Raw genomic sequence first — 23,141 nt, forward strand, 5'->3', positions numbered from 1 at the left:
AAATCATTTAAAATACTTGTCAAGTTGAGTTTTCATTTGTTTCTATACCTGAAGCCTGAAGTATGTTGGTCTAGGTATTGTTTTGTTATCGCAATTTATCTGCTGTAAAATTTCATAGTACAAACGCATAAATTTACCCTTGCTAAATGAAGGAACTGATGAATGCGTCAATAGTTATAATGTACACGAATTCATTATTATGATTCTTATTCATACTGTAATTGTTCCCCCATTTCCAATACTTATCATTGTTCCACATTTCAAATATTCATGATGTATGCGAAAATGAGAAATTATGGATTAAAAACAGTCAGCGTGTTCGAGTACATCACAGTCGTGAATAAACTGCATAATTTACTATTCATTGAAAGCCACTAGACTTCTCATCATGCAATTAATGAAGTGCTCTAGTCCATCACGATCGTTGTCCCAACTAGTGATAAGAGGGTCACCGAACTTTTTCAGGCCCTATATGTGGTTGATTGGCATGTAATTCGCCTAAAAACTTACATTTTACATAATGTAATAATCGTGTGCTTGTGTATAGTCTACTCACAATTTTATAGTTCCGTTGAATAGTCGCAGAGTATATTCTCTCATAGAAATGTCGGTAAGTATGGATCGAAGTAACACGGCGTTGGATGCAAATTGCAGGTGCATAGTGTAGTTAGAGGACACCTAAGATGGTCACAGAAGATCAGAAAGCGAAAAAGGTTCGTTAATGCAGAAGAGGGATGGGGGGTTAAGCGATTAATGAATGTCACTTTTAAGTTTACACTTACTGTGCAAGTGGCTGCGATTTGCAGTCACCTGCACAAAACCTGAGAAATGTCCATTCCGTTCCGATGGCTCCATGCGCAACTCAAATATTGTAAGCCATTCCATAATTCATATTTTATACCCTCTTTACCTTGAAGGACCACCAGTGATGGTATCAACAAGTATATACGTCATCAGCGGATTCAGTACAGTCGCTGCAACCATGGTAACGAACAGTTTCCTTGGCTCTTTTGATGAGAAATATATAACCCACTTTAATGAGACACCAGACTTTCCTTTTCTCAAAAGCGTTTACGCAGAAGTAGTTGGAAATTGCGCAGTCTTTGATTTAACGCGTAATGAAAAGGGACAGCGCTCGACTGAATATTGTTTGGAACTGAACCATGATTTTCAGCGAAAGTAAATGAAGCCTGTGGGGTGGAAATAATTCTTTATCATAAATGAGAACCCTTCAATTTGCATTCTCTTTGTTATTAAAGCTTTTAGAATGTCATTAATTGAGTTCTTAGTCATTTTTATCCATTCAACTTCCGAAAGAGGTTAGCTGGTAGACCGAAATTCGCTGTTGATAAATATTGGTAAATTTATTGCAGCTGAGTTGCATGACTAAACCTATTAATTTTCTTTAATGTACTTTGGTTGTGAGTTGCAAATTATATCTGAACCCAAAACATAAAGATATCTTGAGATCCAAAGATTTCTCGAAATTGTCGCTTAACTTTAAATGGTTATGAGATTATCAAATATATGTAAAATTTTCCCTTCAAGGATTTCAACCTGATGGCTTTCATTAGACAAAGATGGAACGACCCGAGGCTGAAGTTCTCAGGCAAACCCACTTTCAGTTTAAGCGTTAATCCGCAACTCGTTGACAAACTCTGGGTCCCGGATATGTTCTTCACGAACGAGAAAGACGGCAAGTTACACCAGCTGACCGTCAAAAACGAGGCCTTGCGAATATATCCAAACGGGGATGTTCTGCTGAGTATGAGGTTTGTAACGTCAAAGATTATCTTGAAATTCAGTTTCGATACCTAGTCTGAAAGTCAAAGCATTCTTAATCCGGAAATGGGACAAGTGAATAACATAAGTTAATGCGTTCAGGTATGAACATTTACCCCATTATATACGATTTCACTATTTAACGGCGAAGTCATCAGCTGTCTTTGATTTGTGATAAAATAAAACCTATTTATTCTTCAGAATCATTCATTACACAAACTTTCTTATTTCCCTGTTTTAGAGTCAGTTTGACGTTGGCCTGCAACATGGATCTTCGTTATTATCCGATGGATGTTCAAATCTGTCATCTCACCATGGAAAGCTGTGAGTGCACATATTCAAAATCGACTTTATTGCGTAGCTTTTCACGCCGGTAACATAGTAATCCCATTAAAATTGTCGATATAATTAACAGCGAAAACAATGAACCTTGTATCGTCAAAAACTGCAAGAACGGAACCACTAGCTTTTCAGAGACAGATTCCACAATGCAAAAACTTTTCAAGATCTGCAAAGCTGTAAAGATATTCGGTCACGATGATTGAAGTGGTCAGTATTATTATCCCGGGCCAAAAAAGTGCGCTGTGAAAACTGTGTAGTTCATCAGTTGTTGCAACGTTTGACATCATTGCTGAAACACTTCTTTCTTCCATATGTGGTACACGGCAACATTTACGATGACTGAGTAACTTTCACGTGATCTTTTTGAAATTTTACAATCTTGCTGAAGAAATTTATTACTTTCAACAAACAACACCTTTGGTTTTAGGTCTGGTTGTATCTTTCCAAGAATTCCGAAACGAATAAGTTTGGAGGAGGTCTACCAAGGCAACTATGCACTTCTTTTATATGTTATTAACCTATCGTCGCGAAAGAAATTTGCCGATTCAATCCAGTATTTCAGGGCTGTTATTTAGAAATTTTCTCAAACTTTGGAACACATGCATTTCCTCATATATACATTGTAAGATTTCAACCAAAAGGTCAACATAAAAATAGACTAAAAGTAATACACATAAAAAATTGAACAAAATCCAACAGATATGCACACCCGGCCTTAAGCTTCTTCCGAAGACATTCTGCTAACTCAACGATAGAGCATCGTTTCCCATTGTTGTCACCGTGTCCTTTTCATATGAAGATTGCTATTTCGCTATGTACGAGTCACTTGAGGAAATCATAAAACTTAAAAAGTCTTACTTTATCTCAAGAAAAACCTATGCGAACATTTAAAATTTCGTGCCGCAGTTCCATCGTATGTGCCGTTTGCAACTTTGGTCAGTGAAACGGTTTTTTTTAACATCTGTCATCAACAAAAGAGCTTGCAGTTTGATTACGCACATGGAATAAACCACCTGTCACTTTCGTTTAAATTATCGCTGGAGAGTTTACCAATTTGAACCCTCTAATTCAATATCTATGGTATTTTTTGTTTTGCATATATTTCGATCCGGTTGTGATCTGTGCCGTGCGAAATGTTAAAGAGAAGTTGCGACAGGTTTAGGCGACCGGGCAATACATTGCTATTATGTGTCGTTGATAGCAAGTGCCTTTGACTCGCACGCATCTGTTGTCTTTATAAGAGGCCAGTGATTTATGGCAATGTTTATAACAGAGTGTATATATATATATATATATATATATAATATATATATATATATATATATATATATATATATATATATATATATATATATATATATATATATATTATATGATATATGTATACATACATACATACAATATATACATACATACACACATACACACATATACATACATACATACGTACAGACAGACAGACAGACAGACAGACAGACAGACATATACATACAGACATACAGACATACATTTATTTTATTTATTTATTTATTTATTTATTTATTTATTTATTTATTTATTTATTCGGATAACCAACAGGAGTAAATTCCCAATTACAGGCTCCGCAAAACATAAAAATACATAAAATACAGACAAACACAAAATTAACGCAAAGGACAATTACAAAGAACATACAAATCATGAATAAAAATAATTCCTTACACTTGTTTTAAAAAGACTAAATCTGTTAAAAATGTCAATACTCGAGCGCAATTCTGCAATATCGTTATAAGTGCTTAAAGCGCGTGGCAAAACGGAGTGTTTACGAACATTGATTCTGGAAAAGGGTACCCGAAATGGTAGATTTGCCCGTAGACTACGTTGAACGTTCAATGGGATTTGAGTTAAATGAGAACAATTTACCACAGAATGAACACATTTGTACAGGAAGCTAAGATCAGAAACCTTCCTACGATTGTATAGAGGAGGCAAATTGAAAAAATTGCATAATTCTGTGTATCCTGATGAACAGTAACGCATATTCAGTTTAAAACACAAGTACTTAATGAATTTCTTTTGAACACCTTCAACCTTATCAACAAGATTCTGCTGCCACGGATTCCAGATAACAGAACAGTATTCGAGGCCGCTGCGTACCAGGGCGATATACAGAGTCTTTAAAGATTTAACATCACTGAAATCTTTACAATAACGCTTTAAAAAGCCAAGGTTACGCATTGCTTTCTTAACTGCATTATTGATATGCTCAGAGAAGTCCATGGAGCTACTAAGGATGACGCCCAAGTCCTTTACAGATGTACATCGTGCAATCGGTACTGTATCAATAGAATAATTAAAAGAAAACTTGGTTTTATTCGAACATGTAATGCAACAACATTTCTCAACATTTCGTTTTAGCTTCCATGTTGAGTACCAACAAGTAACCCTGTCCAAATCATCCTGCAAGAGTGCGAAGTCAGAAATTGACTTGATTGTTTTATAGGGCTTTGAATCACCAGCATATAAAACTACATTCAAAGACCGAGCACATTGTAACAAATCATTTATGTACAAGATAAATAACAGGGGGCCAATTATGGACCCCTGAGGTACACCGGATAAAACTGGACACCATTTTGAATAACTTCCTTCAACAACGGTTCTCTGAGAGCGATCAGACAAATATGACTCAAGCTACTGAATACAATGTCCAGTACATACATACATATATACATACATACATACATACATACATACATACATACATACATACATACATACATACATACATACATACATACATACGTACGTACGTACGTGCGTGCGTGCGTGCGTGCGTGCGTGCGTGCGTGCGTGCGTGCGTGCATGCGGGCGTGCGTATGTATGTATGTATGTATGTATGTATGTATGTATGTATGTATGTATGTATGTATGTATGTATGTATGTATGTATGTATGTATGTATGTATGTGTGTATGTATGTATGTACGTCTGTATGTATTAACTTCTCTACGACTGTATCCTTTCCAGATGGATTCCGTACACGTGATCTGTTGTTCCAGTGGGTCGATGAAAACGCTATTGACATCAATGAAGAACTTGAGATTGCTGAATTTAGAGAGCCGGAAGTCAAGACGTTAGAATACAACAAAACCTACACAACAGGTAACCTTTGAATATTCAGCAATCTAAAAAGTTTTAAATGAGACTTAATTATAACACTGAGACGCGTAGCAACGACTGAACACGTCAGATATAAAAGATGATCACGTCTCGATAGTTGAGAATTCAAAGGTTTCATCGGTTATCTTCCAAACCTTAATTTGTCTACTCACGAATTCGAACATGGTCCTTGGTTGTATTTCATCGCGGATTCAACATAGAGAATTGTTTTCGGATAGCTAACTTTTCAGAGTCAGAAGATCTATCAAAAAATTACATTACCATGTGCTTTGATTAAGGTTAAATTTCCAGTTAATGAATCGCTTGATTAGACGAGGGGTAGAATTACCGGACTTATCGTTTCCATTAATAGTCATCAATAAATAAATTGGAATAAATGAATAAGGAATTTGAAAGGTCCCCCTGTGATATGCCAGCGATTGACAGGTTCACACGGAGTCATTTTGATGCAAACTGAATCGAAGCTGCTGATTTCCCAAACAGCTTTCATGATCTCTCCCTAAGGACTTCCGTCCTTCCAGTGTAAGTCACGACAGATTGTGCAACCGCTCAATATTCTAATTTCCATAGACGACGGAGCATGGTCGAATATTTACGGCGCCCACTTGTCGGAAATAGAATAAAACATATTGAAAAGCAAGAAAGAAAACAACCCGCTGTTGACATGTAAAGATGGTTAGGAATTTAACTAGAAATATTTCACATTGCCCCAAACTTTCACTTTAAGCCCGGTGAATCTTATCTCTATACGGGAATATTCACCGTGCCGTGAGAGGGCTCTCTGCAATTCGTTTCATCTGTACCGTTCGTAAGAGGGAATGACTTCAGTTCTCCGAGCGACTGATCATCCAGTATCCTAGCTAGTGACACTTTATCAACTGTTTGTACATGACGTAGAATCTGGGTGGAATGGAGAGTCTGTTCTTGAAGTGACACCTGGCATGGTTAGATTTAGAATAAACGTCCATCAATTTAATTATGTATTCTGGTAAAATTAATAGTATCCTGATTTCCTAAAGAATTTAAATAAACAGTTCATCGGAAAATGTACGTTGACGTTTCAAAAATACTCCTCCAAAAATAATAGGTCGCTGATGTGTGGACAATATGGTTCCTTCTGAGTTTAAGACAGCTATCATTTTTACTCAATATTCTCGCAGGCTTGTATATAAAAACAAGCGGTCACATTGTCAATTTTCCCAGAATCGTGTACACATGAAATAATGCTCGCAAGATATTTCTCCAAAGCAAAATTGTCGAATGCAGGGGTGGGAGGTCTTTGATTCCAAGATGAAAAGTTCCGGAAAGTGTGTACTCTGCCACAAATCTTCGCAACCCTTCATTTTCGGGTAACCATCACGGGTCGGCATTGTCCTCCGACAGGAAAAAGAAGATGGCGGAGTTGCACACTGACGTCCGTAAACAAAATGTAGTCCACTACGTCATACAAAAAAGTTACAAGACTTTATTTCAAGGCAAATCAGTCCTTGACTGATTCGAAATCAAAATATTTTAAAGGATTATGAGCGGTGAATTCTACACGACTGCTATTCGAACAAAAACAAAAAATGGATATCTAATACGACGCGGAAATACCTAATTTTTGTCTCAACCTCATAATGGGTACATCAGTCATTACAAGACTTCGACGCCGACGAGAAGTCTAGAAAGACCTAAACATTTTGAAATGTGTTTTAGAGAAGTTGACAGCTGCCTCTTGTAACAACACTTCAAACTTTAGTTCATTATACTCTGAGGGGAAATCGGGATTAGATTTCTTTCGTAAAGATGTGTTTGTCATCTTGATTTAAACAGGTAGTTTCAGCTGCTTGCGGCTCTACTTTCAGCTACAGCGTATGTACGACTTCCATTTAGTTCAGTCTTATATTCCAACCATTGTCATCGTGGTCATTTCCTGGTTGTCATTCTGGTTGAATCCTGAGAGTGTGCCGGCCAGGGTTTCATTGGGTATCACCACGCTCTTGACGATAACTTCTCAAGCCGCAGGAGTGCGTTCGGGCTTGCCCAAGGTCTCATACGTTAAGGTAGGGGAGAGTTTGAAATAAAAGAAACCTGACCCTAGATCTGTTGGCAATGAAATGCGACTAATAGGTATGAGAACCCCGTGACTAACCACATGCATGGCTTCAACTTGTCCTGCCCTGCTAGTGTCTCCATGTTTGTTGGGTGTTCTGTTGTGGTTTTTGTCCGTGTATCGATACTTACTTCCAGCCTTGATCCCTGTAGGCTGCTTGCGTAGAAACCCTATAGGCTCTTCTTGGTGAATTTAATTGGATCTTTGTGCTTTGCCTTGCTCTAATCACGGCATGAAAAAGCGATCTTAACTAACTGTCATGCGCTGGTTCCGTAGTCTGGTTTACTCTGGATAAGTACTCCAAACATTAAACGAATCGAATGATTTTAATTAAATTGAATAATTATGTCCGCGCTTTGAGTTTTGTCTCTTATTTCGATGAAATCAATTTACTGTGGTGGACAAAACGAGGTTGACACAATGCCCTTCCACAGAGAATTTCACAGTGACTCTTCCATTAATATACACACGTTACATCTACGTCTTTACCAAATTGATATCAGCTAAACATGGCAAATGAAGGACGGTAATACATTCCCAGCGGCACACAAACGCAAAAATTACCGATATCGAGATTCCGATAGGCCGATCCTCTGACGGAATACTCACTGCTTGTCGTTATTGCTTACCACTAGTTAGGTGAGCTCTTTTAAGATTGAAGCTTTGAGGAGCAATCAGAACTAGTCCCATCGCCATGCTTCATGAACAGTTCTGAACACATGATGGAGTTTAGATTACCAGTATGGCTCGTTATCAAGCCCAAATTCCATTCTTAACATTCGGTTTGAGTTATAACACATTTTGCTAGAATCCGTTCTTAACTCTTTCCGTTAGAATAGTCGCACATTCTTTTTTAGTTAAAACACATTTCACATGAAGGGTCGCACATTCATTTAGAGTTCAAGCACGGTCATTTTGAGTTAAAAGACTTTAATTCGAAGAGTAGCACATTCTATTTGACAACTTAAATTCTTTTTTGACTTTTGTCACTCTTAATTTAAAGACAAGAGCATTTCAGTAGGCATCTCAGAGTGATGTGCATAAGCATTCGGTCTGGTTCGTGTGGCAAACATAACCACTTGTTGTAAATTGAATCTTTTAGTTACGATCCAATCACGATCTCTGTTATGGAGATAGCTATCTCACACAAAGGTTTATGTATACCAGTGGTCATCGATACCAGTAAAATTATTAATTAAAACAACAAGATCTCAATTACATAAGTCGATAGGAATACAAATGCACAAAGATGCGGCGTTGGGGGTACACTGAAAGTGATTTACCTCGATTTGATATGTAGTTAACCAAAGGTCAAAGGTCAGCGTTCATCAGTCACTTTACGTCGGTGGTCTTGTACAAGCTCCATTAAACTTTTTTCAGCATTTCACGTAAACGATTTCAAGGTCAAAGATGCTGAAAGTAATGCATTTTGCCACGATACAATTGGAAGTGCACAGTCATTTAAAAGCTTCTATGGCAAGAGAGGGACGCTCGCTTGCCGTACTATAAGTCGAATGGAATCACTGATACACTTGCTGTCAAACACGTACGCGACCCCTTCGTCGTTCTACTATTAGCCTTGTTGAATGTTGATGTCAGTTGATCGTGGAAAGCTTAGCGACTGCTCGTCATGGTTCAAGATTCGATGCTTTCTTGCTCTGGAAGATTGCAAATGCCAAGACTTCCATTTTCCCATTTTTAAAAGCAATTCTGTTCTTGTGCTTTCAGTATGCTTACATCTGGATCATTTTCTTTCATGCGCCCCTAGTGAACTGTTCATGAGCCCTTCGGATTTGGTAATGCTCTCATTCAAGACTCCTTAATGCGACTGATGAACATTTGCATTTGGCAAGAAATCAAAATCGGTGTCCTACACTGTAAAGTTAAGTGTTCAAGGATAGAACACCAATTAAACGCTTTTTTGTAACACTTTTTGAACGCCTCTAGACGTTCAGAAATTTAACACTACGTGTTCAACCAACGTTCAATTTTGAACATACGTGTGCAGATTTTGAACGCTACGTGTTCATCAGACAGTATATTGAACACCATGGTGTTCCATATCTGAACACACGTTGCACGGGAAATGTGTTCAAAAAATTGAACGCTTTTACGCGTTCAAAGGGCTGTAACACTTTTTGAACGCATGGACGCCGTTCAACGATAAGTGTGTTAAAGGCTAGAACACATGATGCGCGCTTGTTGAACACCTTTAATTTTGGGCGTTCACGGGGTGTTCAAGCCTTGAAATAACATTACAGACCATTGATATCCAGTAAAAATATTTTATTCTAAAAATCCACGAAATATTTCTAGAGTAAAATACAATAATTTACTGTAAAATGGGAAAATAAACATTGCAACTTTGTATGTTAAGTTTGTCAGAGAAAAAACAATAGTGTTTACACCTTCCTATCAAAAACATAAGCAATAAAAATCACCATATTGTGGATGACGTTTTATGTTCATACTTGTTTAAAATGTACAAAAATCATCTGAAAAAGTTCAAAATTTCGCATACTTATTGTGTTGAAAACACGTATATGTATGAAATGCATACTCCATTTTTGTAAGATGGTTTCTTAAAGACATTTCCTCTTGTATAGACAATTGTAAATTTTGAAGAAAAAAGAAGTTAGTCAAGGCTTCTCTGGTGCACATGGTATATAGTTGTCCACACTAAAGTAAACACAACATGTCAAGTTGTCAAAGTGTCACAGTAAGGCACAACATGCAGAAAGTGGGGAAAGTGGGTCCTCGGCGGGGTAAAACCTATTTCCTTGTCCAAAAAAGTCCTTCATGAACAAAAAGGTGTGTTTGTTTGTAATATCTTTAAATAAACCCTGAAATAATGGTGACATTTCAAAAATATACTTCTCAGAAATTTAAAACATATTCATAAAGACCTTTCAAATTCTGGTGTACCCTGCTATTAATTTTTATACAATTTGTTCTACCCAAAATGGTAAAAATCACCCTTAAAATGAAAAAAATGTACATTTCATCATAACTTCAACATATCACATTCTAGTAATCCCTAATGTCTTAAAAATGTCTGAAATGTCTTTAATGTCCTAAAAATACAAAGTTGCAAATTTCTGCATAATTTGAACAATCTGAAAAAGACTATCAGTAGAGATCTATGTCCTAAATATCAAAGCTATTCGATTAGCAGTTTTGAAATAGATTTTTTAAAGATTTTTTGACCAAAAAATGACAAAAATTGCCATGAAATATAAAAATTTGAATATTTCATCACAACTAGCACAAATTTGACTATGGTCATTCTTAGGGACATGTTTATCAAATATTGAAGACGGCAGTAAAAGAGAAGAAGATTTTTGCCAAAGAATAGCAAAATTAGCCTCAAAAATATAAATTTGCATATTTCATCATAATTTGAACATATCTGATTAGGGTAATCCCTTGGGACCTGTAATCCAAATATTAAAGGATTCGTACAGGTTGTTTTGAAGAAAAACCTTTGGATGTAAAAATTTGAGGACAATGCTACACATCCACCTACTTAGCTGACAGCAAAGCTAAAAACCAGTTGCTAGGTACAAGAGACGTGTTGAGCTACAATACAAAATAATCTCAGGTTTGGTAGCAGGCTATGATCAACTAAATGTTACAAGGGCATAAGCTTTCAAAGACGTGAAGTCTCCTTCATCAGATGCAAGGTGGATGATGAAAAATTGAAGCAGAAAGTGACAGAAAATTCAGAGTGAAAATTTCAGAAAAATCAGTAATTCAGAGTGGACATTTTTACTCTGAATGGTCTGTCGCTTTCAGCTTTAATTTAAATAGGGGAGACTACACGTCTGTGAAAGCTTATTCTCCGACAACATTTAGTTGATCATAGCATGCTACCAAAGCTTGGATTATTTCAGAACAAAATACAGAAATTTATCAAAATTCAGTTACTGACCCTTGGAAGTTTAAATCTACATTAGAGATGAACTGGGGTTCTCAAGCTTGTTTCCAGACAGCTACCTGTACACTCATCTTCTTCGTTATCTGTACCACCAGCTTCTATAAAACTCTTCGATTTTCAGTTTGATCCAACTTTTTACATCCTGAAAAAAATGCAACAATTGGTAATATGGCGAGATGAAACTTTAAATGAAAGACAAGGGGCTGATTAGGTTAAGGAAAAGGGGAGACTTTCATATACAGTGCCTCTCTTCAATACTGTTACAAAGTATTTGATGCTTCTTGTCATCAAATGATTAAAATAAAAAAGCCAACTCTCATATACTGAAACAATACATTGTATACTCTTCGATATTTAACTGATGGTTTACATGCGATTGTGTTTACTAAAGGACACGTGTTAGCTGTGATTACGCAGCGGTACTATGCAAGGGTTATCGCTACAGTTGTGTTTTGATGACCCTTGACCCGAGTGAGATCGATCGATAGGCTATGGCCAAAAGTACCACTGCGTAGTCACAGCTAGTTGTTGGTATAGCAGCCACGAAAGAAAAAAGGTTTCTTCACGTAGTTATGCTATTCCAAGGTACCATACAATTAATTTTAAAGGACGATAATATAGATGCTTCAAAAATCTAATACCTTTTACTATTTTGGAGAGAAAACTTACCCTTTCAAGCCTTGCTTCCGCACGATCACGACTTCAGGGTGCGCTTACAAGAAAAATGTCGCAACTTCCGTTTTGATGCATCATGGGATAGGAAAAGACACCAAACTTGAACACCAAGTGTTTAGAAGTAGAACGCCTCTTGCACGCCGATGTTAAAATTAAAACGTTTATGGTGGTTTTCTAATTTTCTTTTCTAATTTTTAATCTTTCAACCCGTAATAAACGTGTAAAATTATTTTGTATACTTCCTTTTTTAGAAAAAACATGCTTTCAGCAATTGTATGCCGGAAATATTTTTCACTTGGTGTGAAATTCGTTACACCAAAATCCGTGTACGTTTACCTGACAGTGAAGCAATAGTAAATTTAATATAGCCATTGTAAAGTAAAAAACACAAAAGACTGTTAATTGTTTCACAGTATTGTAAAATTTCTGTGATGCTGAGTTTTTGAACACTTGAAGGAGATCGTTGTTAACACATAGTGTTCAGGTTTAGAACATCATTGTTAATATTATGAACACTGGTGTTAACAATATGAACACTAGGTGTTCAAATTTGAACACCGACATGTACATTTTGAACGCGTAAAGACGCGTCTAGCGTCCGCTATTTTTACAGTGTAGGGGTGCTTGTAACTCACTTGTCGAGTTAAGCAAAGTTTTGCCAATTCTTATCCATAGCGACCAAACAGGGTACATGAAGGGGCGCTTTATCGGTGAGAATGTAAGGCTTATATCTGATATATTCCATTTTTGAAGAGACATAAGCGGAAAGGGGGCTGTTATTTTTGTCGATTTTGAAAAAGCTTTCGACAGTGTCAATTTCAGTTATATGCACGAAGTATTAACACGCTTCAATTTCGGCGCTTCCTTTAAGAGGTGGGTGGAGACTCTTTATACAGATACCCAAAGCTGCATTATCTATAAGGGTTGGTTTTCTAGTTATTTTGATTTAAAGCGTGGTGTCAGACAAGGCTGTGCACTGTCAGCGCAGCTGTTTCTTTTAGCCATAGAGATTTTGGCTTGTAAAGTCAGACATGACAATGAAATCAAAGGTATTACTCTCCCTGGTATCGACGGAGAGAAAGAAGCAAAGATATCATTATTGGCTGATGATACAACCATTTTTGTTCGTGATAAACCTTCTATTCACAGAGTGTTAACTGTCATGGATATGCTATAAGTGGGCTGAGACTTAGTGAGAAAAAGACAAAAGCCATGTGGCTTGGTTGTCTCCAAAATAGTCATAATATAGCTGGACAGATACAATGGACTACTAACCCAGTAGTACTCTAGGGGTTTATTTTGGATACAACGAGGAGTTGTGTCAACAGTTAAACTGGGATTCAAAAGTGAAGGCCCTAGAGAATGTCTTAAACTCTTGGTCTCGTAGGCATTTGACCTTCTACGGGAGGGTTTTAGTGACGAAAGCTTTGGCCGTTTCTAAAATTCTGTATCTTTCGTCGGTCATCGCAATGCCAGAGGATGTTTGTGCACGCATTCAAGACCTTGTTGACAGCTTTGTCAGAAGAAAACGTCGTATTTCAAAAAACGTTCTTGTGAGTGATTACTGTGTTGGAGGTCTAAGACACGTACATGTTAAGTGTCAGGTCCAAGCTCAACAAGTAATGTGGGTAAAACGAATATTTTGTAGCAATGATGCAACTTGGTCAGCTCTTCCACTTTCATATTTTCATTTAGATAATACGTCAACAATTTTACAGCAACATGACTTTTGGCGCACGTTGCCAGGAAATATATTGTCCTTTTACCAAGATTTTATGTCAACGTTGCAAATGCATGGTATTTAGCCAACAAAGGTGACAAGTTAGCTAATACACCACTGACTTACCAGTGGGCAAACCGAGTGAAATGTTTTTATGTTGTTATGCCTCCCAATGATAGCTACAGTGTTCTCATTAATGGGAACAGGACTCCAGTACATAAATTAACATGTAAGTTACTCTACAATAAACTAGTACAGCGACATTCGATTCAGGCAACAACGAAACTTAACAAGTGGAGACAGAAATTACACATTGTTGCAACGAATTTTGAGAGCAGATGCCACAGTGTCTGGAAGAATGTGTTAAGTGTCACTAAAGAAATTAAGCTTGGAGATTTTCAGTGGAGATTTTTGCATCGATTAATTCCATGCAACAAGTACTTGTATTATTGGAAGAAAAAAACAACTATGGAATGCTCTATTTGTAAGCAAATTGACTCCATTGAACACAGGTATTTAAATTGTGAACTAGCTTTAAAATGCTGGAAATTTATATCAGGAATTATTTCAAAATTATGCTACTTTGATATTGAGGTCTCTGAACAAAATATTGTGTTCACTGAGCCTCTCAAAAATATTTCAAGCAAGGTAGATCGCTCTAGTATGCAGCTTTTGATTTTGTTAGGTAAATGGAGTATCCATAAGTATTGGACATCAGGATCTACTATATATCCCCATAGAAAATCTTGTAAAAAGTGAAATGGTACTACGATTCAAAATTGAAAAAAGTTTAAGAAGTAATAATGACGATGTAACGTTTTTACAGAGGTTTGAGAAAATAATTAGACTGATGTAATGCATTTTCTTGTCCTTTCATATTTTGTAATACTTTGTAAATAGTGACTCGTTTAATAAAAGAGAAAAAAAACAAACAAAACAAAACTCACTTGTCGATTCTTCAAATAGCAAGTGCTTGAACTCAAAACGAATGTGCGACTCTTCAAATGGAATGGGTTTCAACTCAAAACGAATGCGCAACTCTACAAAAAATAAAATTATGTTAACTCAGAAAGGATGTACTATCTAGCCAAAAGTGCTGTAACTCAAACCGAATGGGGAGACTGAATTACCCTTAAATACACGCCATGTTAGGGCGTTGAGGGTGCTGTGTACAGCTGTGTTCAATACTAGTATATTCTCTAAAAGGTAGAAAGGATTATCTTTGTACGAATTGTGCGCAATAGTATACAATTCTGCAGGACAGTTTATTTCTTCATGTTGAAATAAGCCGGTTGTCGAAGAACTAGACAGGAAGTCCAATGAAAACATGAACATATTTTATGTGACTGTTAATAAATATGGGTGTGAAGCATTAAACAATAAGGAAAATGTGTAAACACATATGTTGGGATGTGTGCAGAAATGACAGGAGCAGGGCCGGTGTTTTTGAGGGTAGGTATAGCTATTTTTTGCGCATCATTTTATAGGGTCATTACACATATTTTGCTATTTTGTGCTCGCCATTTTGAAGGTCACCATGATATATAGTTTCTTCCCAGTCCCTAACATATGTGTTTACACATTTTCCTTATTGTTTAATGCTTCACAACTGATAAGGAGATATATATATATATATATACATATATATATATATATATATATATATATATATATATATATATATATATATATATATACATATATATATATACGTATACATATATACATATATATATATATATATATATATATATATATATATATATATATATATATATATATATTATATAAGAATTTTAATCTTGGAATTTCACAAAAGGACAAATCACAATACTTTAGAGTATATGGAGCAAATTACACTACGACAAAATTGCCATATCTGTTCATTAACGTGTATTATGTACTCTTAAAAATTCACTATAGGCAGCAATAAGATTCTTGACAAACAATAATAGTGTTCTCAGCACAACAACTAGCCAAACTATAAATGAAGGTAATTATTACAGTTATTGTCCCTTTTAATTTTGAATTGTCAATTGTACTCCAAGAATTACTAAGTGTGAAATGCGATCTCTTTCTCAATTAATTAATGGAATCCTTGCATAGAAGTGAATATTTATAAAGTTAAAAAGCGTGCTTTGAAAGGTCAAAGTTCATATGAGATATCATGATTATTGACATTGACTATGACACGTAATCTGTGATTCGCCAATACAATGTGATATTTTATTAAGTCTCGCGCAACATTTGACTGAAAACGTTCTGTATCACAGACTGGAAAACAACCTGAACTGTTTATTGGCATTGGCTAATGTAAATTAAATGGAGGAAAAAAGGGGTCAAGTCATGCTACTTTTGTAATGCTGTTATTTTTAAGCTGGCAATTATCATGACTTTCAAACATGTAAATATGCACTCAGCCGTGTAAGCCTTTGAGAACTTTGCGATGTAAATATTTTGTTCTCTAGAGAGATTCGGACCTTTAAAATTATTGCAAATGTAATAAAATTTATTGGGCACCAAAGTGCATAAATTGATCTCATCCTAACTTTGAGGGACTCCACACTTAATCTAAACTGAATAGCTATCACTGAGAAAATTCATTTCATTTTAATAAGCCAAAACAAGTGTAATGTACATGTACACATAACATTATGCAAGCCTTTAATCAAGTACAGTAAAATTCAGGTACTTGCGGTTATTGAATCTCGGGAGTTGTATATATTCTAGAAGAAGAAAAGTTGAACTGCTGTCAATCTTTTTTCATGTCGCACAAACGTGTACCATTAAACTGTACGAATGGTGACGTAATAAATGCTGGAAAAACTTAAGCATGTTGATGCTTGGATAATATAGTATAGTATAGTAAAAGCGACTGCGTTCGTTTTTTGCTTGTGTAGCGATCGAAAGTGATTCCCCCGCCCCCCTTTTTAAATTTTGCTCTGACGTTTATCATGGTTTTAAACAAGAACTATTTACGTGTATTCTCAACTCTCAAATACATGGCAATCACCATTTAAAAAGAGAAATGCCTTTTGGGTATATGTTGTGATCCAATAACTAACATGTTGTCTACTTTCTACTTATATGTCAGTGCCAATTAAACTTTTCACATTTATGTACTGGCTAACTTAACTCCCTATATTAGGCAAATTGTGAGATAATGTATCGCGTGATTCTGTTATCATTTTTTTAGCATGAAATGTTTTCTCGGATTTTCCGCGAACCTGTTCCCTCTGTTATTGTTTCCGAGGTACATAAAGATCCAGTACTATGTCAGCACATCTCAAAAGATTGAAACCCAGCGGCAAAATCACATCGTCGTCGCCGGAAACAGGCTGTACAGAAATCACTTGTTAGGTTATTTGTGATGCATATTACAGGTGTATTCTCGGCGTTGCGTGTCTCTTTCAAACTGCGGCGAATCCACGAGTACCAAGTCCTGCAAACGTACGTGCCCGTCACCACCTTCGTGATCATATCGTGGTTTTCGTTCTGGATCTGCCCGGAAGCCGCTCCAGCCAGGGTCAGCCTCTGTATCACCACCGTGCTGACGGTGACGGCGCTGAGCACTGGCATCCGGAGCGAATTGCCGCATGTGGCGTACGTCAAGGTAAACCAGTCGCTGAACAAAAACAAAACTCTGTTTTACACCTGCAAACTCAAGCCTAAATGATTTAATATCTGCTTGCCTCTGAATGATAGCATGCTTCACTATGTACTCTCAGATGCACGCGCAAGTGCCGCACTTCTCGGAATGAAATGTCTTCTTGTTTTTGGTATGGTTTAGATTATTTTGCCGTCCCATTAAGTATCGTATGGATAGTGGTGAGACGGGTCGTTGCAACAGCGACGGTATCGAAATACTATAGTGGCTGTAAAATGAATAGCTGCAGTGGCGGAGGCGGTTGTCGAAAGGTGTGAAGGAATCGTGAAACGTAAGAGGCGCATGCGCAGATGGTGCCAGTAGTAAGCAGTAGTTTGAGTAGTACTGTAGTAGTAGTAGTAGTAGTAGTAGTAGTAGTAGTAGTAGTAGTAGTAGTAGTAGTAGTAGTAGTAGTAGTAGTAGTTGAGTATGGTAGTGGTAGACGTATAGCGAAAGAAGTGTTACAGTTATAGTACAACGTCATAGTAACCTGTAATTTGTACATAACATTTTGTGTTTGTTTTCTTTGCCAGGCGATTGACCTTTGGATGACTGTGTGTTTGGTATTTGTTTTCGCTTCCCTGGGTGAATACGCGCTGGTAAATTATCTGTTGACGGAGAAGAAACGACGCAAAGATGCACAAAAGAAGAGGGCTGAAAAGGTATCCGTGTTTTATTCCCCCTCCATTCCTGGCTTCTTCTCATTGATTTGTCAGACAAAGTCAACCCTTTCACCACCGTGGTTTGGATCAATCCCATTGTATTCTATGGTAAAGTTGGATCGCTAGAAAAGAAAACGGGGGTGAAAGGGTTAATGGAAATGTAAGTTTACATACCGAAAAGGAAATTTACCAATAAAGAACACTTGCGCGGTATTTTCTTGATACGATAGTTTTTGGAAATCTTTCGAAATCTTCGACTCAATCATTTGGTTTATTTATGCTCAAACTAGATCCATTCTAGGATATTGTAAATTTTTTCCGAGATTTTGCGAGAATTTGAGACTTGCGATTCGTACATATCTGTCAGGCGGGGAGGGGGGTCAGTTTTGTTCGACCAATGTCGGCTTTTGTAAAGGTATGACGTATGATTCACAAGGCTCGAGTTTTCAAAGACAGTGTCATGTTTGTTTTCTACAGAGCTTTAACTCACGTACATAACAAGATTCGTCGCCTTTAAGACATTGATACTGTTACAGTATATCTTTTTGCACAAAGCAAATGTTGCAGTTATATACTCCCAATATTTAATATCAACGTTAACTCGATGATAACACTTAATACAATATGCAACAATACAGATGTCTACTACAGGCTTTTACACTTAGAATTCAACAATTCCTTATCTACGATACGATACCAGTCTGACTTCATCTTGCTTTCAGTTAATGGCCGCTGAGTCAGCCAAGGATATGGAGTTGGAAGATTATGCCGAAAATCACAATGGACGCAAGCAATCCCTCGATTCTGAGGACGAAGACGACAAGGATTACTTCATCGCCACGTGGGTAGCTGAAAACGTGAATCCCAGGAAAGTTGACAAAATATCCAGAGTGGTGTTTCCTATCTTGTTCATCATCTTCAATATATTCTACTGGCCGATTTGCCTCGCCAGTTACAACAGAGATCCATTTGCAGACATCACGGCAGACAACCGATAGAAAACTAAGTCCTCGTGATGTTCCCGAACAAAAAGTCGCCTCCTGGCCAATCAGAAGGAGTGTTGTAAATGCATGATCAAATCATAGAGACAGCCAGCCATTCGATTAGGTCCGCACCATGGCGGCATACGGTCCCTCTAGGAGTCACAGTGTTGTGGTCCTTCAAGGAAACCAGAGCTGCTTTCAACCATAGCTTTCAAGTGAGAAGCAAGACATTTGTTTTAGAACTCAGTTCTTACACTGCGTCCTGATATCAGACATTATAATACTGCAATGACCCATTTTGGCGTCTAGCACATCATCAAAACATGTGCATGTCACGCCTATTAGCGTGTACCCTACTTGACATTTGAAAACGAATTACTTCAGTTCTCGAAAGACAATTCAGTGTTTATTTCTCAGTGATAAATAAAATTAACAGGCTCGGCTTGCTTCAACATTACACCAAATTAACTGTAATTTCATTTTATTCTGTTCTGAATCTGCCCACGCCTCAAACAACTATATTTTGCTTTTAAGGATGGCTTTAAGGATATTAAAATGTCAGGACCGGTGGCCGACTTTTCCTCGCGGGGCAATTTACAATGACTGAGGGTGATAAATCAACGTGTTCCTGCCGTTATGTAAACTTGTCTGTTTGCAGTAGAATCTTATATGATGTGACTTACTTATCAGCAGTGCTCCCTCATGGGGCATGATCTGTAAAAGAGACTCAGCAATAATTGCGCATGACTGGTCGAGTGGCGATTTTCACGAATTCATTGCAAATTTCAGAAGTCATCGTCACGTTCAGGCTGTTAACATCTTAATGACGCTTGTGACTGTGTGGTATCTGGTTTTTTCATAATACACGAGATATTGCACAGGTGAGGCCGTTTTCTCACAGAAGTTTGTGCCAATAACTTTTGCCAACCTTTATGACAAATGCTTAGATTCTTAGAATCTGTAACCTTTATAAATCTATAAATAGTTCGACTTGAACCGTTCTGTGTTCACTGAACGTTAAATTTTCTAGATTTGAACCATTTAAAATCGTAGTGTGCAAGTCCCTGCAAGCACGTGTCCACCAAGAACAAAACTATATTCTGTTTATTCTTAGGAGTATGATAGAGGAAGACAAGGGTACGAAAGCTGTTGTAACTTTCCACATATCTGATACACATTAAATAATTTGTGAAATACTGCGAATTGTGACACATTTAAGATAAAAATGCCTTCCCTTTTCTGCCATGTATCGACTTAGCCTGACTGGAAAGGAATTTAATAATTGACGTTCTCATCTCAAATTGTGTGCCTTTTATCACTAGAGAACTAACCTATTGCTACTCGACAGAAGATACCATCGATTTGTTTACAATCTCATACACTTTATCTCCCTTTCATTGAAACCGAACGTCACCAACCTCAACTAACAATGATAGTAACTTCTAGATGAAATTTACGAAACAGTCCCTTTTCTTACCTGTCTTAGTCTACACCTCGTCCCAACTTACGCTGGAACGAGGACGATTAGCTTATTTCAGAATTAACACGATTGGAAATATTTTGGGATAATAGGATATTGTAGTAATATTGGTTTATTCAGTAAATTTAAGCTCATCTACTCTTCTGTTTTTGCAATTCACATGTTTTTAAGGGTAATCTGTAATATTGTAACTTTCAGCTATAGGGTACCCGACACTTTTGATAAATTTGCACAATAAATAGATTTCTACCATTTCAAAATGACAGATCCTATTGTTTTCTTTGAAATTGTCATTATTGTTTTGTCCATTCCCCAAGTTTTGGTAATTTGAGAAAATAGAGGGTCATGTCCAAGGTGGCCCTGAAAAATAGAGGGTCATGTCCAAGGTGGCCTTGAAAAATAGAGGGTCATGTTCAAGGTGGCCTTGAAAAATAGAGGGTCATGTCCAAGGTGGCCTTGAAAAATAGAGGGTCATGTTCAAGGTGGCCTTGAAAAATAGAGGGTCATGTCCAAGGTGGCCTTGAAAAATAGAGGGTCATGTTCAAGGTGGCCTTGAAAATATAAGGTAGTGTTGTCATGAACAATTTTTAGACATTTTCAACTTTTCAATTTCAAAATATCTTTTTAATACAAATATTTCACCAGCTACCTGAACTCCTTGTATTTTTTTAAGTAGATAGAATAAAAAATACAATTTTAACTATTTTACTTTGCCTTATTGAGGTACTAACATCAAAAGTATGAAATACCTTAGTTTTCTGAACATCTACCACACAATGAAAATGACAGTTTAGCAAAATAGGAGAGTTTACAATGTACTATCAGCAGTCAAACAAAGTAGCGGTTATAACTGTTCGAAAAATCGCAATTTGACAACCGTGATATATCAAAAACAGGTAAAGGATCAAAATTTGTAAGATTCAAAACATTCTGCAGAATTATATGATAAGTACAGTTTGCAAAAATTTTTGTTTATTTCATTGTATTTACATTTGCAAAAAAAGCAAATTTGACTAGATTTAGTAAAAATCAGTTAACTTAACTTTGTTGCCAAGTAGATTGAACAAAATTAAGAAATTTACCTTAGTCTGTAGCAACAAATTATGGTCTGGTGCCTTATTTTTCAATAATGTTTGACAAACTTTTCAAAATCCTATAAACCCAAAATATTTCCAATCGTGTTAATTGAACTTCTATCGGGCGATCTTGTATGCAACTACGACAATCATTGTCAAATTCACGATTTAGAAACTAAAGTCCAATGAGACTGTAGAGTTTAAAGGGCTTTTTCATTCCGGAAATATCAAACTAACATTACTAGCCATGCCCGAGCACAAGGACGTATTATAAACCCAATAACGTTTTACGCCATCGAACCCTTCGCATATAGCGGCATACGATAGCTGACCTTTGAACTTACATTAAAAGATGTTGACTTCGTTGAAACATATCTATCATCCATCAGGGAAGATTATTAATTACCGTTGGTTGAACACTCGTTTCTACCTCAACGGTCTACGTTACTAGTAAGGTTAGAAATACGAACTGAAGTGTATCCTGCGAATATAAATTCAGTTTAAATGGATGCTTGACTTAGTCTAGTTATCTGTGAGCATGCATTGCATTTTAAGGATTGTTCATGAGACATTTTTATTGTTACCTACCAGATTGATAATCTGTACACATACTTACTGGAAACATTACACCGTTTGTTTCCCAGTTATTTTTTAATTTATTGTTTAGTTTATATCGAGTAAAATATACCAATCTTAAAACGTATATCTTTGTCCCCGTGTCTCCTTACAATATAATCTCTACTTTTTTGATCTCCTTCTCGAGGAAACACAGTCAGCTCAATGTATCGACATCGTCTTATCAGTTTCTTAGTGTTGGAGAAGACTATTACATTATTCAACATCTTGAAGTACTATAAGGAGGTTAGAAAGCGGTCGACAAAATACGCCTTAAGTCTTGCTTCACAGAGAGAGGATATATACACAATTATAGTTAGTAACGGTTAATGTTCTTTGTCTGCAAGAATTACTTGGTGCTCTGAATAATCTCATATAGAATATCATAGATCTCATGAAGAACAGCGGTGTCACATTTCGTGACCCACGGTCCCTCCCCAAATTTTTGTGGAGGGACCGTGTGTGACCCAACATCGAAACGTAACTGAATTTATGGTAGATTTTCTGCGGACTTTTCGCGTGTACATCCACGTTTTGATGACGTAACCTCAACAAAGGCTCCATCATAGCTCCGAACTCTTGAGGAGCGATAAGACGGCGATGTTCATCGGAGGAAATCTGAGTTACGCCATCACTGGTCATTTCAAGGAAACGGTGCTGAACCACGGATCAATCCGTTGTATGTTATGGTGAATGAACGCGGTATGTATACACACTTAGATTTCATATACATGAGTTGATATATGCGACATCACATGCAATGGGAATCGTTTTAACGTGGTTTCCAAATATCCAGTCTCACAAAAGATTCCCTGAAACCGATTAGATGTATTTGTATAGTTCAGCTTGTTGAAGGATTCTTTGCATTATTCCACATTACCTTTCCATTTGTATTGCACGTAAAGCCAATTTCCAATTCTTAGATTTCTGTTTTCTTTGACGAACGTTCTACAGCATGTATTCATA

The 23,141-nt window shown here is 36.8% G+C and overlaps 1 protein-coding gene across 2 annotated transcripts in view; it reads left to right on the forward strand.

Annotated features, from left to right (window-relative positions):
- LOC139140155 (glycine receptor subunit alphaZ1-like) overlaps window positions 1-19,468 on the forward strand; it is a 48,045-nt gene extending 28,577 nt beyond the window's left edge. The window contains exons 3-9 of one of the 2 annotated variants that reach the window (XM_070709211.1): window positions 918-985; window positions 1,549-1,772; window positions 2,024-2,106; window positions 5,134-5,268; window positions 7,102-7,331; window positions 17,893-18,021; window positions 18,744-19,468. In XM_070709211.1, coding sequence (XP_070565312.1) covers window positions 918-985; window positions 1,549-1,772; window positions 2,024-2,106; window positions 5,134-5,268; window positions 7,102-7,331; window positions 17,893-18,021; window positions 18,744-19,019 — 1,145 coding nt within the window. In that variant the 3' untranslated portion in view covers window positions 19,020-19,468. Of the gene's footprint in view, window positions 1-917; window positions 986-1,548; window positions 1,773-2,023; window positions 2,107-5,133; window positions 5,269-7,101; window positions 7,332-17,096; window positions 17,327-17,892; window positions 18,022-18,743 lie in introns of both variants that reach the window. The other variant, XM_070709212.1, reaches the window with a different exon arrangement.
- The last annotated feature ends 3,673 nt before the right edge of the window (window positions 19,469-23,141 follow it).

The sequence above is a fragment of the Ptychodera flava genome, chromosome 9 (genome assembly GCF_041260155.1).
Source record: "Ptychodera flava strain L36383 chromosome 9, AS_Pfla_20210202, whole genome shotgun sequence".
NCBI lineage: Eukaryota > Metazoa > Hemichordata > Enteropneusta > Ptychoderidae > Ptychodera > Ptychodera flava.